This window comes from Taeniopygia guttata, chromosome 10 (assembly GCF_048771995.1).
Source record: "Taeniopygia guttata chromosome 10, bTaeGut7.mat, whole genome shotgun sequence".
Lineage (NCBI taxonomy): Eukaryota > Metazoa > Chordata > Aves > Passeriformes > Estrildidae > Taeniopygia > Taeniopygia guttata.
The window spans coordinates 1,063,925-1,079,981 of NC_133035.1; the positions used below are offsets into that span (position 1 = coordinate 1,063,925).

The 16,057-nt window shown below is 40.1% G+C and overlaps 1 protein-coding gene across 4 annotated transcripts in view; it reads right to left on the reverse strand.

Moving 5' to 3' along the window:
* SCAPER (S-phase cyclin A associated protein in the ER) overlaps positions 1 to 16,057 on the reverse strand; it is a 136,245-nt gene that overhangs the window by 4,437 nt on the left and 115,751 nt on the right. For all 4 annotated transcript variants that reach the window (XM_002192032.7, XM_030281052.4, XM_030281053.4 and 1 more), the window contains 2 exons: positions 15,382 to 15,531; positions 104 to 295 (listed from right to left, as the gene is read on the reverse strand). In XM_002192032.7, the coding sequence (XP_002192068.6) occupies positions 104 to 295; positions 15,382 to 15,531 (342 nt within the window). The remainder of the gene's footprint in view (positions 1 to 103; positions 296 to 15,381; positions 15,532 to 16,057) is intronic.

The following is a 16,057-nucleotide window of genomic DNA, read 5'->3' on the forward strand; positions in this document are numbered from 1 at the left end:
GAGAAGAGCTGCAGAGAGTCTGGAAGCACTTCAGTGCTGTTTGCTTGTTCTATGGAGGATCCCCACCCTGAGAGCAAAGGCGAGCGCAGCTCTGCAGCTGTACCTGGATGAAGGTGGCCAGTAAAACACAGCTCATCTCCTGCTCCAAGATGATCTTGTTCTGAGGGTTATTGTAACATGCAGCTATCAGCGAAGGGAAGAGCACTTTGATCAAACGAGGATCACTGAAATACTGGAAAGGCAACTGGCAGAGCTTTTGCAGCACCGTGGGGTGACGGCCAGACTGTACAATGATCTGAAAATACAAACAGAACAAAATTAAACCACGTGATCTATCTGTTCTTCTCTTCCTCTTAACCACCAAGGGTGCTGAAGTCATGCTAAAAAAATGAACATGGATGAGGAGTAAGTACTAAAAATAAAGCCTATAACATTTAGTTCAAAAAACTTCTGTTTCAGTGTGCAAGAACTATTTTTATTGCGGAGTAATATAAAAAATATAAAACTCTGAAAGTTCTTTTTTCTGTATCACCCAAAAAGACAGCAAATAAGCAAGGGATTCATTTACAGATAAAATAGATAATTTAATACCTTAATTCAAAAGACAAAGAATTATAGCTCAGGGACTATTTTAAGTTAGAGCCATGAAAGACAGAACACCGACGCCTGCCATTTAAATGCAGCATGGGGGGAAAAAATCCAGGAAGAAATCACCAGGATTTAAAAAACCCTCCCGAAGCTTGACGATCCCTTCCTGGAGCTGGCAATTCGAGAGGACTGTGTTTCAGGGGAGATGTCTGCCACGCATTCTCAGGCACCAAAAAGAAAAGGGGATTGTGAGCTGCCCAGCGAGGAGTTTCTGTAAGGAGAGACTCAGAGAGATCCTCCCATCTGTGCTCCTTATCTCGGTTTCTATCAGTGCCATTGGCTCTAAAAGGAGAATTGTTTAGATAAATGGGACTGTTGTCATGAAGAAGGCTAAGTTTACAACTGTATATATCTGAAGAAATAAGGCAATGCTATCACCGGTCTCCTACAAAGGAACCTTCCCATTTCACTTGATATTCTTATAAAATCTTTGCCATAAACTGAAAAATGCCCAAATCGGATCTGTTCCAAGGAACCTTGATTAGACAATTACAATATGAAAGAGCTGTTTGACCCAAAGTTGGCTTTTCAGCATAGGAGGAAGCTCCTATAAGGTTGGAACACTGTAAAACTAAGGGTCATGACTGTAAATTGTACTTGGAAAAACACAATTTTACAGGTACACACCCAGACAAGACTGCATTCAAATTAAAACCAGAAGGACAGAAAGAAGCAGTTGAGACTACAGGAACATAAATTACAGGGATTTACAAGTTTTCAAAGCACTTTTAACAATACCTTCAGAGCACACACTAAGTTGATAATGCAGTTCAGTTTAAAAACAAGATGAATGAAATAATAGTTTGCATTTTTTTTCAGCTCACCAGTCAAAAAAGACTTTGAAAAACCTTTCAAAATACTGGTAGCAATGTCTTAATGCCCTTAAAGACAGGAGCGTTTTTAAAAAGACAGCCAAAAAAGTGACAATTAAGCATACATTCAGACATTGTTTTGAGGAAAATATCACTGAAGCATTTGGATTATTCTAAACTCTCAGCTCCCACCCTGTAAGCAAGAGGTGCCCCCCAAGTTTGGGAGTATTGTTGAAATTTTAAATTAATCAGAGTGGTTATTATACTGTTCTATTTTTCTGTGATAAATTCGGTATCAGACAAGTATTTAAAGTCAACCATAACTGGTACTTAAAATAACTACAATTGGCATTTCTGATCCAGGGCAAAACAAGAGAACTCTTGATTTCTTTTTGATGGCCACCATACACTTGATGAATAGGCAGAGGAAAAGAAGTTTTTGGGACTATTTATTTTTCATTTCACAGTTCACTTCCTTTACCTGTCCTAAAAATGCCACGGATAATTAGTGAAGTCCTGCCAAACTCACAGTGCAGATACCCAAATAGCTTCCATGGAATAATTATTTCATTATCTTTTTATTTTCAATACATTTACTACTATGATGTTATCAACATTAAAGATAGGAACGGATGTAGAGGGGTTGCTGACTGTTTAATCTGGTATTTATCACATGTGGAATCAATTTAATGATTTCAGCTCATTGTACTAATGCAGCTACTAAACCTGATACACTATATTATGTACTCTGAAGAAAAAAACCATGAGTCACCCCTTACTGGGAAAAAACCCAGTCAAATAAACCTGCAGCAGAGCACATAATCCTTATTTCACTGTCAATGGGTGGAGAAAGTGAAGGCCAGCACTTGACTTAGTAGATGAACATCAAAGAAAACAAATTAAAACCTTTCATTTCTCTTGCTTGACTTTTTCTTTCTTTTTGAATAGCCACTTGGCTTAATAATCCCAGAGACTTTTGCAGGCCTGGAATATGGAATGCTCATCTTACAAACTGCTCTCATACAAGAGATACAAGCTCCTTACTGAAATGCAGCTTGTCTCTCCTCCTGCCACAGACTGGGATCCAGACGCATTTACCTCGAATTAGCTTTTCTTGTTGCTCCCTCTCTAGCCTGAAAATCAGATACGTCTGTCAAATGTAACAAGATCCTAATTAAATCACTGCATTTCTGTACCGCCAAGCATTTAAGCACCTGCTTAACTTCAGCTATGTGCCTATGTTCCATTAATATTTCCTTGTGGTTTCCTCTTTTTGAACTGAGACCTATCAAATTAGTCCAAGCTACTACAATTATTTTTTTTAAACCAGAGTAGGCAACTCACATTGATATTTTCTGTATTTCCTTTTAAAATGCTGTGTATTCTCAAAACGTAAAGATATTCATACAACTTTATTGGTTTTGCCTGTGCTTTGCCAGAATAAATTCCAGCTTAGTTTATTTTATTTATGGCCCAACATGTACTAAATGCTGGAACAATCCTGTGAAGACCCAAACAACACACAGGTAGGAGACACAGCAAATAGGTTTCTGAAATGCTATTTCATGATGAATGAAGGAAGTTTTCCTTTGTGCCTCCAGCCAAACTCCAGGCCCTGATCCATCCTGGAGGTGGAGCCCCTGTTACAGAGTGGGTGAGAATTCAGGTTTAGCACACAGAAAGCACTGGCCAATACTGCTCTCAATGTAAAAGCCTGCTGAGGAGAGACTGGAGCAACTCAAATCCTCACTTTCAGGACTCCAGTCAGGCCTGGATGGTGTCTGTCTGCATGTCCAGGTCTCCCACACCACGCCTGCTGCACCACAGCCAACTCTCCAGCACCACGGGTGATGTGGTGACCTGTGAGAACTTTCCACTGAGCAAGACCTTGCAGGGCAGCCTATCAGTTATCTTCTGCCACTCCCACCACTTTATAGTCTTCTGTAGGTCCTGCTAATTTGCTTAATCTCCAACAGCCAGCAGGTCAGGCTCTCTCCCCTGCCCTACCAGCAATCCATGCTCCCGTGTGACTCCCTGGGAAGTGCATTCTGCTCTTGCAACTGCAATCTTCCTCCCCATCCACTGTACTGGTATTTCTGAAGTTTATCACTTAGGAAAGCATGATTCATGATTTCTGAAGTCTCTAGATGGAACCCATGTTTTCCTCACGTTTACTCAGGCCAATATTCACTATAAAGTCTATTGCTTGGCCATTTGCTGCAGTTCTCACTGTGAAAGCCTGAAGCAGTATAAAAGTCAGTCTTTCAAAACAGGCTCCAATGACAAAAGCCAGCAATATGCCACACAGCACTTGAGCAATAAAACAGGACAATCAATCAAAAAAATTAAAAGCTCCATGTGGTATGGAACAGTAATAAAGTAGTGAGGGGAACTCATCATTCCACTTCCCCTGTCATTCAGGTAGGGTGTCTGGCTCCAGACTTGATGTGACTGCTGGAAGGATATTCCACAAGGATTTTCCATCCTGGATACTCACTCCTTCCCTGTATGTCCCCCAGGACAGCAGTCTTACTCTCCTGCCACTGCTTCCTGGCACGGTGCAAAGGAGAACTTCCCAGGACTGAATGCCTTTGCTAAGGAACTAACAGACCACACGAATCCAAAAAACTTGGGCACGATTTTCTTCTGGGTAGCAAAGGGAAACACCGCAGCTCATTTCATTTTTCAGTGCGCTCCAAGGGCCTCAGAATTAATGTTCTGATGCTGCTGCAGGAATAAGAATCATAAAAGTGCAGCTCCTTTCCTTCCTTCAGGGAGACAATGAGTAGCACACATAGGGGCAACCTTCACCCAAGAATTAGCAAAGGAAAGATGTTTTGCTGAACACCTCCTAATTCTATTTACATACCTCATATATATATATATTTGTTCTTCACTTAACCTTCCTCTGTATTTCTTTTATCAGTGAAAACTACCGTTGCTTTAAAATGCATATATATGTATTTTTGTCAAAGGAGGGTAATAAAATCCTCATACATAATAGGATCCAGAACTATTGAAATGGTACAGAAACGACACAGAATGTCTCAGCAGTTTCATGTTAAATCAGATGTAAAATCTTACCAATTCAACAGTTAATTTAACAGAAAACTAAAGTAAGAATCCTCTTGCCTTTGAAACTAGATTTTCATGATCAGGTAACTGAGCGTACAAACAGGATTTTCATCAACAAAACTAAAATATAATTTAGAAAGTTGAAGAATGACTGCATGCAAAATATTGAACAAATATTAGTTACATTGAAGCTAATTGATAATTCATAGATTCATATCATTCATATATTCATATGTTCTGAATAGACATGTAATGGAGATGCATGCTAGTAATTTGTCAAGAACAAGCAGTTCAATTAAACTGCCCTGTGAACATTTATTATGGAGTAGCATTTTGGTGACAATCTGAGTTTCTTTTTCCAAGTTGTAACTGCATTCAAAAAAGAGGAACTAATTGAATTTAAAACTCTGCTTGCAATCTTCCAGAGATTTAAAGAAGATTATGATTCCAGATTGCTTTCCAATGATTCTATGCACGTATGTTAAATATTGTCAGTTATTTTATCACAAATAACAAAATAAATGGTTCAGTGTCAGACCAAGAACTTTTTCACTGCTTGTGTACCACACACAAGGTTAGTCCAGGATTACTGCAGACTGGAAGTGCTGATTTTTAGTGCAATATTTAGTCTAGTTTTACTGGTGGATTTAGGTTTTCTTACTTCATTTGGGCATTTGCAGCTCTGTAAAAACATCATTCATGTGAGTTATTTCTGTCAATATATACAATAAACCCACCAGAATTATCTTTTAACGAAGCTAATTAATTTTGTAATCAGGTAGAAGAGTAAGCCAGCAACTAACTTTTTTGTCTGTGGAAGGGCAAAATGAAGAACTGAAGAGATTCATTTTGGGAAGAAACTTTGGGAGCAAAGGAACAGCTGGCACCAGTGGCACCGCTGGGGCACAGGGCACATGGGGCACATGGAGCCACAGGGGCATGGCCAAGGCAAAAGGTGGAGACAACACGCAGGAGCTGCGCTGCCATCTCAGCCCTGGCAGTGCCTCCCACCACCATTCCCATCCGGGCCATGGGAACTGGGCTTTCTGCAGCCCATCAGCTCCTTTCATCCACACAAGAAAGCGAAAATGGGCAGCAGAGAAGGCAAAAAGATTGCCAAGGAGAGAACTGAAATCTGTAGGCACAAATCCAAATGCTGAGTTCTGAACAAAATCTTACAAGTCATTCAAGTGCACTGCTCTTGGATGTGTGACAACTCTGCATGAAAATGTCGTGGTCTTACTAGCCTACAGTCAGGCTGATGGTTTTTGTTAGTTTTGACCAAATATTAGGAGTTGTAGCTCTTTTCGCAAGTGAAAACTGAGACACAGTTTTCCTAACGTGGATACAGGAACAAGCAGTTGGAAAGTTCAGAACTTCCTGAAGCAAAACCTTCTTTCGCTCTTGGAGAAAAACCTGGCAGAGAAACAGGGTGTTCCACAGGTACTTAGAAACAAATATAGTGCTTATTACCAGGAGCTGAATTCACTTTCTAGAAAAACATCCTTTCCACCAGAATTTCCTTTCATTTTTATGAAATGAAGCATTAAAATGCGCCCTTTACTTGCCTGTGCTCTTCTGTTACAATGTAGTTCACGTTCAGATGCAATTTTCTTAGAACAGCTCAGTCTAAAAAGTTAATGGTCTCTGAGGGGCACTCCCTGCTTTCTCTGCTATCTCAGATGACCTGTGCTTCCAAACTTCAACATGGCCATTATAAACATTAGCATCTTAAAATGGTACTTGGTATGGGAGTTACTAATGTTTCTTATCCATGTATTTATCATTTATATAAATGCCAATTCTAATTTGTACTAACAAGTAATAACTTCATTGAACAGGAACTGTGCATCTAATTCCTGTAACAGTATTCCATCAACCAGTTAAATCCCTTTGTTTGATGTCAGGTTATTTAAAACATTGTAAGAGAAATAAGTCTTTATATTAGTAGTCCAGAATTTCTCTTCAAAGTTAGATCTGCATTATTTCTTTGCTTCTATATAAACAGATCTCATACAGCTAATATTTAATCAGCAGAATATGTCACCACTTAGGCTATTCTTCTGTTTTAAGGTCAAGCTCTTTTCTTTCCATTTTGCAAACTTCACTATTGGCAAAGCTCTGAGCAAAGAATGTTTTAAATTCCCCCTAGCATTTCTCAGGAATCAGAACCATTTCCATGCAAAAAGAAAGTTCCAGATTGCTACATTCAAATTTAAAAATAAGAATTTTTTCTATTTGAAAAATCCAGTGTTTATTTTCTTAGTGTCACATATAAGCTTTCAGAGTGAAGATAAGGGTGTTCAGGAATAACATCAGTCTTCCTATAAACCACATTCTAAGCACTGTCCTTTTAGAGCTCTATGGTTTAAGCAGATTCAAGGGTGCTCTGTGTATACATCAGAGGAAAAAATTCTCGCATCGGTTTTTGTGTAACCATCCTAAGACATATGAACATTTAGGATAGGACAAGGGCCAACCACCACAACAGTGATGCACTGAAAACATAAAAATGATTATCAAAAGTGATGATAGTGGAAAATCAAGCAAAAGTTCGTTATACCGAGCTTTTGAAAAAATGCAGCCCAGAATGACAGCTAAAACAAGTCACCTTAGTCATAAGACAACAAATTAAGTATATGTAAGATTAAATTCAACAATAAATAAATAATGTTAAACAAATATTGTAAAATGTAAACTTCATTACAATGTGATGAAAGGAAAATGGAAGCAATTCTAATTGCATTGAGAATTGAGGTTACTTGTGAATTTAATACTTGTGCAGGCTACGGGAGAAAATGATAATCTAATATCTGACCTGGAAAAGGTATTAAAGAAAAGCCTAACTTTCAGAGTGATAGCATTTTAGCACTTATTACATAAAAATAAACATTTAAATGTGAGGTTGTTCTCACACTTCATGTTAATCATATACTTAAGGACCCTGTTAAACCAAAGGGTATCACTGTTTTCTAGAAAATTCTAAACTTCATTGTTTCCACAATTATGTAATAGAAGATTCATATGTTTAAGTGTTGGGCTAACAATTTTTAATCAGAAAGTATTATTACAGATCCAATGTATAAGAAATACATATATTCTGTCAGATAAAAAAACCCCAACCCATCACAACACATCTCAAATCCTCAGGTGTTATTCTGAGCCGTGAAGTGATTAGAATTAGCCTTTGTAGCCCTGCACTGTTTTTGAAGAATCATCTTCACACTCAGAATACATCTCCAGCTTCACTGATGAACCCCTTTAAACTTAGGCTGCTGCTTTGGGCATGACTCTCCAGTCATTTACTCTCAATGAAATCCAACTGATCTGAATGAAGATGATTTAAAGGATAGAGAAGAGACAGGACCAGTCTACAGAAGTTCAGGCAAACTATTGCCTGAGGTTTCTGCCACCATCCTTGGAAACAGAGCTAGTTTGGGTCAAAATCCTCAGAAGGTGTGAATAATTCAAACATTACAGTCTAAAACGCATAAAATCTTTTTGTCTGTCTCAGAGCATTTTGTCTGTTCAAAAGCAAATATTTTCTGCCACACACTGGAACTCTACTCACAAGTAAGCTATATAGTCTTGGAATTATTATTCCTAGCACGTTTTGTCTTATAGCTTTCACAAAAAATGTAAATGGTTTGTCAAAGTAGCCAATCATCAACTAAAAAGTTTGTGAAACACTGAGCCACTGGACATATTACAGAGCTGTCTGAGGCAAAGCTTCAAAGAGAGAGCAAGAAAATGTGCTTTTCTGCCACAAAAAATGAGCTACAATTTACCCTTTACTAAGGGGAAAGGAAGACGAGCAACATTTTCCATAGTGCTCCATTAATGTGTTTTGTTCTTTATGTTTCGGTATCGCTTCAAACAGTGTGACTGGAGCTGAGCAGGACGAGGGCTGGGGAGGTTTCTCCGATCTCTCGCAGGTCCCAGCCTGGGAGCAGAGCCCAGGGAAGAGCTGTCAGCTCCGGGACACAGAGCAGCCCTGCACAGCCCGGAGAGGTTACGAGAGAGGCACAGGGAGTTCCCTCACACATGAGGCGAGGCAGACAATAGCTCGCAAGGCTGACTGAAGATTTGCAGGCTTCAGACTCAGTTTTCATCTCGGTGCGAGCAGCAGTTCCCAGGAAGGGGCGGCAGGGGTTGCGCAAGCCGCGAACGCGGCCGGGCCCAGCCCCGAGCCGGGAACAAACCGCTTGTTAAACAGGATTATGCCCAACTCCCTGGTGCTTTTTTCGATGTGGGCGAAGTTGCACTGGGAGTTAAGCTGAGACCACCAAACTCCTTTTCTCCTGGCCCAGGAGTGAGATGAGAACGCTGCAGCAGCCCATTCTCCCATGGACTGTACCGAAGGCTGTTGAAATTCCTACGAGCTCTTGTGACACTGGGTGGGAAGTTTGTTCTTCCGTGTTTACAGTTCGAGAGGAAGACAGTAAGATAAATCCAAAGGCATTAATTTCTTACACTAATTCCTATACGCTCTCTCTTCTCTACAGGAATGAGCCAGTCATTGTGAACTGAAACTAAATACACCTTACTTCATGCTAAATATTTGCTCATATTAAATTACCTTCCCCACATCCTCTGAAAACCCCCCAAAAGATCCAGGATGTATTTTGGAATGTTAGCAATATAATTAAGATGTGACACATGAAATGTGCAGTCCCAAATGCTTCTGATATATTTGATTTGCTTTGTCATAGATCATTCTTTAAAAGAAAAAGTTCATCAGGAAGCTCAAACAACAACAAAGGTGTCTGACAAATTACCTAAAAGACTTCCCCACTTTTCCCTGACTGCCCAGACAGGAATTCCATCTCTCCTGAAGACATTGGTTCACTTAAGTGAATTTATGTGGCTGAGGATGTAAGGCTGTGAGAGCCAAGGCATATATTACAGAGCTGCCTTAATGTACTCAGCTCTAACTCGGGCACTTTAATCCTCAGGGGATTTCTGTTCACAAGCTGAAGTGCTTCTAAATGTGAGTCAAGACTACAACTTCCCATGAATCACTCACTTGCCAAAATCAGCTATTCCACAAAATTTACCAGGCGTATTTCTTGTGCAAACCTATAGAGCTTTAAAACATCGGGTTCTGAGGCTTTTAAAAAAAGTTTTAAAGAAAAAATCTGTAACCTCAACATGAGATCAATACTCCTAAAAATCCCTGTTTGAGAAGAAACGAACAAAATCAGAATTAAGTAAATTCAGATCTTTTTTACTTAGAGATAGGGATGTTAACTGCATGGTAACTACCAATTCCTGCATCTTTACTCTTTGTGCTGTAATTTCATAAAGTCCACCTACCAGATCAAAATTGTTCCAGTTCCTCCACAGCCCCCAAAGCAACATAAACTATGGAAGTTTAATGATGGCCTCTAGTAAACAACCCATATGGAAATTCTACATATTTTTATAACTTGCAAGTTTTCTTGTTGACTTCTGATTTTCACAAGTTTTCAACTTTAGAAGTATTTTTCTTCCTTCCCACTAACACTAGAGAAAAACTGGCCCCATACTAAAACTCAGTATGTACTAACTCTGCCAAAAGCACAAAATAATTTCTCTGCAGAAGGTCACTTTTAATCTTAAGTCCCTTTGTAAGTGTCCCTTGCAGCTCAGTACCTGTAACCACAGCTAGGATGTGTCATACACAGATATATATTTGTGATACACCTGGTGGGACAAAGGTTCCTGCTACTGTATGGCACTAAAAGGACTTACCACACAGAAGAAATGCTTAGAAGAAAATATCACCATGAGTCAATCATTTAACAAAAAAGGGAAAATAATCTTGGGATGAAACCGTTCTTGGGGTCTAACTACCATGCTTTGGACGCCACAAGTCAGTACTAAATTTCAAGATCCTTTCAGAACTGTGCCTACCATACAATATTTCAATTTCTTTACACATTATATTTTTACCTGTGATACTGCTGTGTGATGTTTTACATATTTAAACATGGGAGAAATTCCGTCCCAAAATATCCTGTAATCTCACTGCTCCTAACTCCTTTACCTGGACTTAGATGAGATGCCTGAAACATGTTTTGCAACAAATTTTCCACACCTGTATAGCAAGGAGTAATTTCTAGTAGGTGACTGATACTATTAAATCTAATTCCATGTGCTTCTATTTTCAGCATATGGATCATTAGATATTAACATTTCAATTAGTTATGAGTTTATAGTAACATACCTTGTTATGGACACAAATGTCTGAGGATAGAGGGTTTGGACAGAGAAGTAAGTGAGACTTATGCAGCTGCAAGATTTCTGGGAATTAAATCCCTTCTTCAAGGACACAGAGTGTGCATATAAATTAAAAAAAAAAAACCTCTGAGAGAACTTCTTACTTCTATTTTCATGCCTATTTTTATAACAAAGTCCTGAAAAGCTACACACACTTTTTCCTAACTGTTTCAGCAGAGATTTTATTTTGCAGTCCAGCAACAGGATATTGTAGAAGCATACAGTTAATATCTGACAAACCCTTATTGGTAGGATTCTTCTAGAGCACTCTAAATACAGCGTGTACCAAAGACTGGCAGAACAAAAGCTATTTTTATTTAAATAAAGGCATAGCAGTGCAACTTCTTTTGGAGCCTATCAGCAAGATCCTGAGTTGGAGGATCTGATTTGTGAGGACTTTTCAGATGAAACCTATTCCCTAACTGCAATGAATATGGAAAGATTTCTATTCCCAATGCAGCAATGTGAAAGAAAGGAAATCATCTGTCATTCCTGTTAATTTAATTATAGGATGACATTCAATTATTCAATATAATATGCAAATAAGGTGAGTTGACAGCACATGCTAATTATATTCATTATACTAATTAAATCAAACAATAAAAGGGAATAAAAATGTAATGAAATAGAAGGATAATTTTAATTAACAAGAATATTTTAATTAGAAACTATAATTCTACAGTCAGGTATAGTAGGGCTGGCTATTGAAAGATTGGACATTATTTTTATTACGCAGTTTAGCTTTACATGCCCATCCTTGGTATCATGGGACCTCTTTTTGTATAGTAGCAGATTAAATGGTGGCCAGAAAAAGAGAATCCCTTTTCCCTGCTGGTCCCTCCCGAGGAGCAGATGCCCAGTGAGGCTGAGCTGGGCTGTGAGCAGGGGCTGTCTGGCTCTGTAGTAAACACAAGTTCATGTGTCGATACAGAACAGCCTCACTGCTGGTCTTGCAGTGTTTCAAATACTAAAGAAACACTCCTTGCCTTCTGCATTTTGCACTTCCATAACTGATTTATTTCTTCAGTGACAGCAGCTGCCCTGGAAAAGCTTTTTGAATGTTAAAACAAAATAGGAACGAAGGAAGGGAATATTACTAATATATTATATGTGGGCAGAGTCAGCAAAATCACAGCCTTTTTAAAATAAACAGAGCAAGCACTATCAAAACACTCAGGAATGTGTTCCTCAGGAATCCATTGTCCTCAGTGCTCCTCGACAGAATCACTTGGGGCTGGCCCAAGAGCCAGGCGTGGTGCAAACACCAAGTGGGAGCCCAGGCAGAGCCTCTGCGTGTGGGACCCACCAGGAGGGCTGAGGGCTCCTGGAGCTGGGGGGAAATCTCAGTCTCCAAGCTGAACAACAGAAAAGCACTTTCCTCCTTCCTTTTTCATTTGCTACTCAACTAACTACAAAGACTTCTACAGACCGTGTAATAAATGAAGTCAAACCTGTATTATATTAAATGACTGGCATATGATGCTCTTGGAAGATTTTGTTCTATGAATGTGAAATATTTAGGAAATTGCCCTCTTATGATTTTGACTGCATAGTGGTAGTAGTTCACTTACTTAAATCACAGTACTACTACAGAAGGTCAATGCTGAGGTTGACAGGCTGTAAAATTTCTGTTTTAGAAATCTATTCTCCAAACTGGAGAACTGCTTGGCTTTTTTTTTTTTTTTTTTTTAAGTTCCCTTTTTTTCCTTCTTCCACTATGCTGCTTTGGATATTTATCTGTTGATGTGGATAGACAAAGGAACCACAAAATGGGACGCTGAAAACTCCAAACAACTGTTTGTCCTTTTCTGTTTAGAGTATTGACAGGAATGAAAACACACTTCCGTTTGTAGTAAGAAACACAAATTTAGAGAGGAATGGACTTTAAACTACAAATGTTTTCAAACAAATGCACATTTGACTGCAAGAAGAACCTGAATCTGCCTTGAAATATGTCAGTTATGGACTCAGTTAAAGTTGATGCAAATACTAAATAGAGCTTGGACTCAGTTAAAGTTGATTCAAATACTACATAGAGCTATCTGGCTTTATAGAAATTTGTTTTCATAGCTCAAGTCTAGTGTATCTATTTTTATTACACTGTAGTTGCCAGGACTTCAAGCCTACTATTTGAAAACTTTCACTGTGAGACCAATTTTTTATTTTTAGTAGGACTCCCCAGATGATCAACAACGGAAGAAAAAATTGGAAGCTCTTAACATAATAAAAAATTAAACCATAACTGAATGAATAGAAAGCACTTCCCTCTGCATGAAAAGCAGTCTGTCTAGTAGAAGTCACAACACAAGAGCACCTTAAAATAATGACCATAAGCAAGTCATACTGCTTTGCCTGGTAGTAAAAGAAAAATTACTTCCCTTCACTAAAAATCCTTCCCAGTATTTTTCAAGTATCTGAGTGAGGAAACCTTCAGTTTTTCAAAATGTTTTTTTAAACAAAAAAGCCAAACACATATGCCTTTTCCTCAGCTAAAATCTTATTAATGATGAATATTAGAAATTACATTAAAAGTTAAGCATGTCATGACATCTGACATTGGTGCCTCCAATGCAAACCCCCCTAAAAGAGAGCATTTAGGACACAAAAAGGACTGACACAGCATGGCTGTCTGATTGAAACCCTGAACCTGACTTTGAGAGTTGCAGAGGCCACCTTCAGCCCCAAAAGCACAAGCTGAAGGCTCCAGGACCCAGCTGCAAAGCCCAGCCCCAGCCCAAGGCTCCCCACAGGGCCCAGTGTCCACTGCCCCAGCCGGAGCATCCAGGGCACCGGCTCTGCTGGCAGGGCAGGCTGCTGCTGCTGCAGGAACCCCGTGCTGCTGCAGGACCCATGTGCTGCTGCAGGAACCCCGTGCTGCAGGAACCCCGTGCTGCAGGAACCCCTGTGCTGCTGCAGGAACCCCGTGCTGCAGGAAATCCTCTGCTACAGGAACCCTGTGCTGCAGGAACCCCGTGCTGCAGGAACCCTGTGCTGCAGGAAATCCTCTGCTGCAGGAACCCTGTGCTGCAGGAACCCCGTGCTGCTGCAGGAACCCCATGCTGCTGCAGGAACCATGTGCTGCAGGAACCCCTGTGCTGCTGCAGGAACTCTGTGCTGCTGCAGGAACTCTGTGCTGCAGGAACCCCGTGCTGCAGGAACCCCGTGCTGCAGGAACCCCGTGCTGCAGGAATCCTTCTGCTGCAGGAACCCTGTGCTGCAGGAGCCCTGTGCTGCAGGAACCCCGTGCTGCAGGAACCCTCTGCTGCAGTGCTCCTGAAGTGCCAAGTTCTCCTTGCAATGAATCACATCTGTTTGGGCTTGTGTGCCAGAACAGAAATATTTGAGCTGCAGAGACAAGACAACATGGTTTGCTGGCACTTCTGAGAGCCAGCTCAACTCTTCGGGCAGCAGAGGGACTCCAAAGGGCAGCAGCATCACACAGGGTTAAAAATGACCGCTCTGAAGTGCTACCCACAGGCAGCTCCAGTACCTGAGTGGGATTTTGGTCACACAGAGTAGGGAGGCTGCAGCATCCTCCCTCCAGCTGTGGCCAATCCCACAGAAACATGGCTGTATAATTATATAATACTTGTGACAGCATTGTCAGTTTTAAGATACTACAGTGTTGCAATTATAGTCAATAACTGCAAGAATGTTGTAGAGCAGTTTTTCTCTAAAACCTTTCCTGACAAATTTTAACACTTCCTCCTGCTCATCAGCTGAACTGAGGGCACTGAGCTTCTCACTCTGAACCCTTATCCCAAAGTTGAGCAAAATGGGGAACAAGCACAGAGAGAGAACACAGGGAGTACCTTCCCAAAATGCAGCATTCAGCTGAATCATACCCAACAAGTGGGCACTGCAGGACCTACACGTTCAAAGTCAGCTTCCCATACTCAAAGAGCCTGCCCTGCCCTGCCAATACATCCTGAGATGTTACATATAAGCTGAGGAAACCAGGAGATTTTTAAGACCAATATATCTGAAATATTTTTTGAGTTTTGTGTCTGTGTTACTTTATAAACCAGTAAAAGAGGTCACAGAGTCCAGTGGCAAAAGCGGACAACAATCGAGGAAGCTAAAGGGGAATTTCCACTGTGTCTTGAATAGGGCATTGAGTTTATGACTGAAAAGATTAATGGATAAGAATGGCTTAAACCTGAGCACTGGCAAGCAGGGAGACAGATACTTTGGCATCCAAAGACAAGTCTTCATTGGAGAGTAGCTTCGTTGGCTTTAAAAAGGTTTAACTTGGGTACCACAATCATCTGCTCAAGCTGATGTGAAGCTAACTTAGAATTAAAAATATCAGTGGCTAATATGCCCTGGAAGGGTGCAAGGCCCATTCAAATCAGTGCAATGGCAGCATAAGAACTACAAATGGAGTTTGCCTATGCACACACAAAATTTATGTCTTTGTATTAAGACACTTCAGTTTCCCTTTTTGCAAACATCCATTTGAGCTCCCAGGAATCCCAAGTGCTTCAAAACCAATGCTGAGGGGATGAGTTTCCTGACTAAATGGAGAGATCCATGACTAAATGTGCCCTTGATAACTTCTGATCCCCTTTTCCATTTGCCTTACCTGGTTATCTGGGTTGTTTACAGTGAAGTAGCCCACACAAATGATGACTTCGTGCAGCAATCCTTCACAGGTATGCTGAGAGCAGTACCACAGCAGGGAGCTGATAATGTGCCTGAAGGCCAGGGACAGTCCTTCAGCTCCCACAATTGACTGAAAATAGACCAAGAAACAGAAATCACGCTCCAGCAGTATGTTCTACAACTTGTGTGAATTGCATACACATCAACTGCACCCTTCTGGGGTGTTTTTGCAAAGTACAGACTATGTTCTTCCTTGTGAAATGCCACAATCAGATCTCTTTTTTCAGCTGCTTACTGTTCACAACTGGAATATAATATTAAAAGCCACAGAGGCAGGAATAAATTCAAATTTTCAAGGGACGCAGGAAAAACTGCATTCTGCTTATTTGACATTCAGTGTAGCATTAGGCTGACCATTTCATTCGACATACATTACATGATCCAGGAATATTTAGTAGTATCTCTTAGAAATAAGCAAAAGAAACCAAACCAGCTTCATTTCTGCAACAGCGCAAAATTCATTTCTCATGAAAAACTCATGCCCTGAATGGAATACAGTGATTAATAACAAATAATGACTTTTCAAACATTACAAAAAGTTTAGAAACATCCAAAAGGAGAGAACACTCAGCTGCAAAGCTTCTTGGGATGTTTTT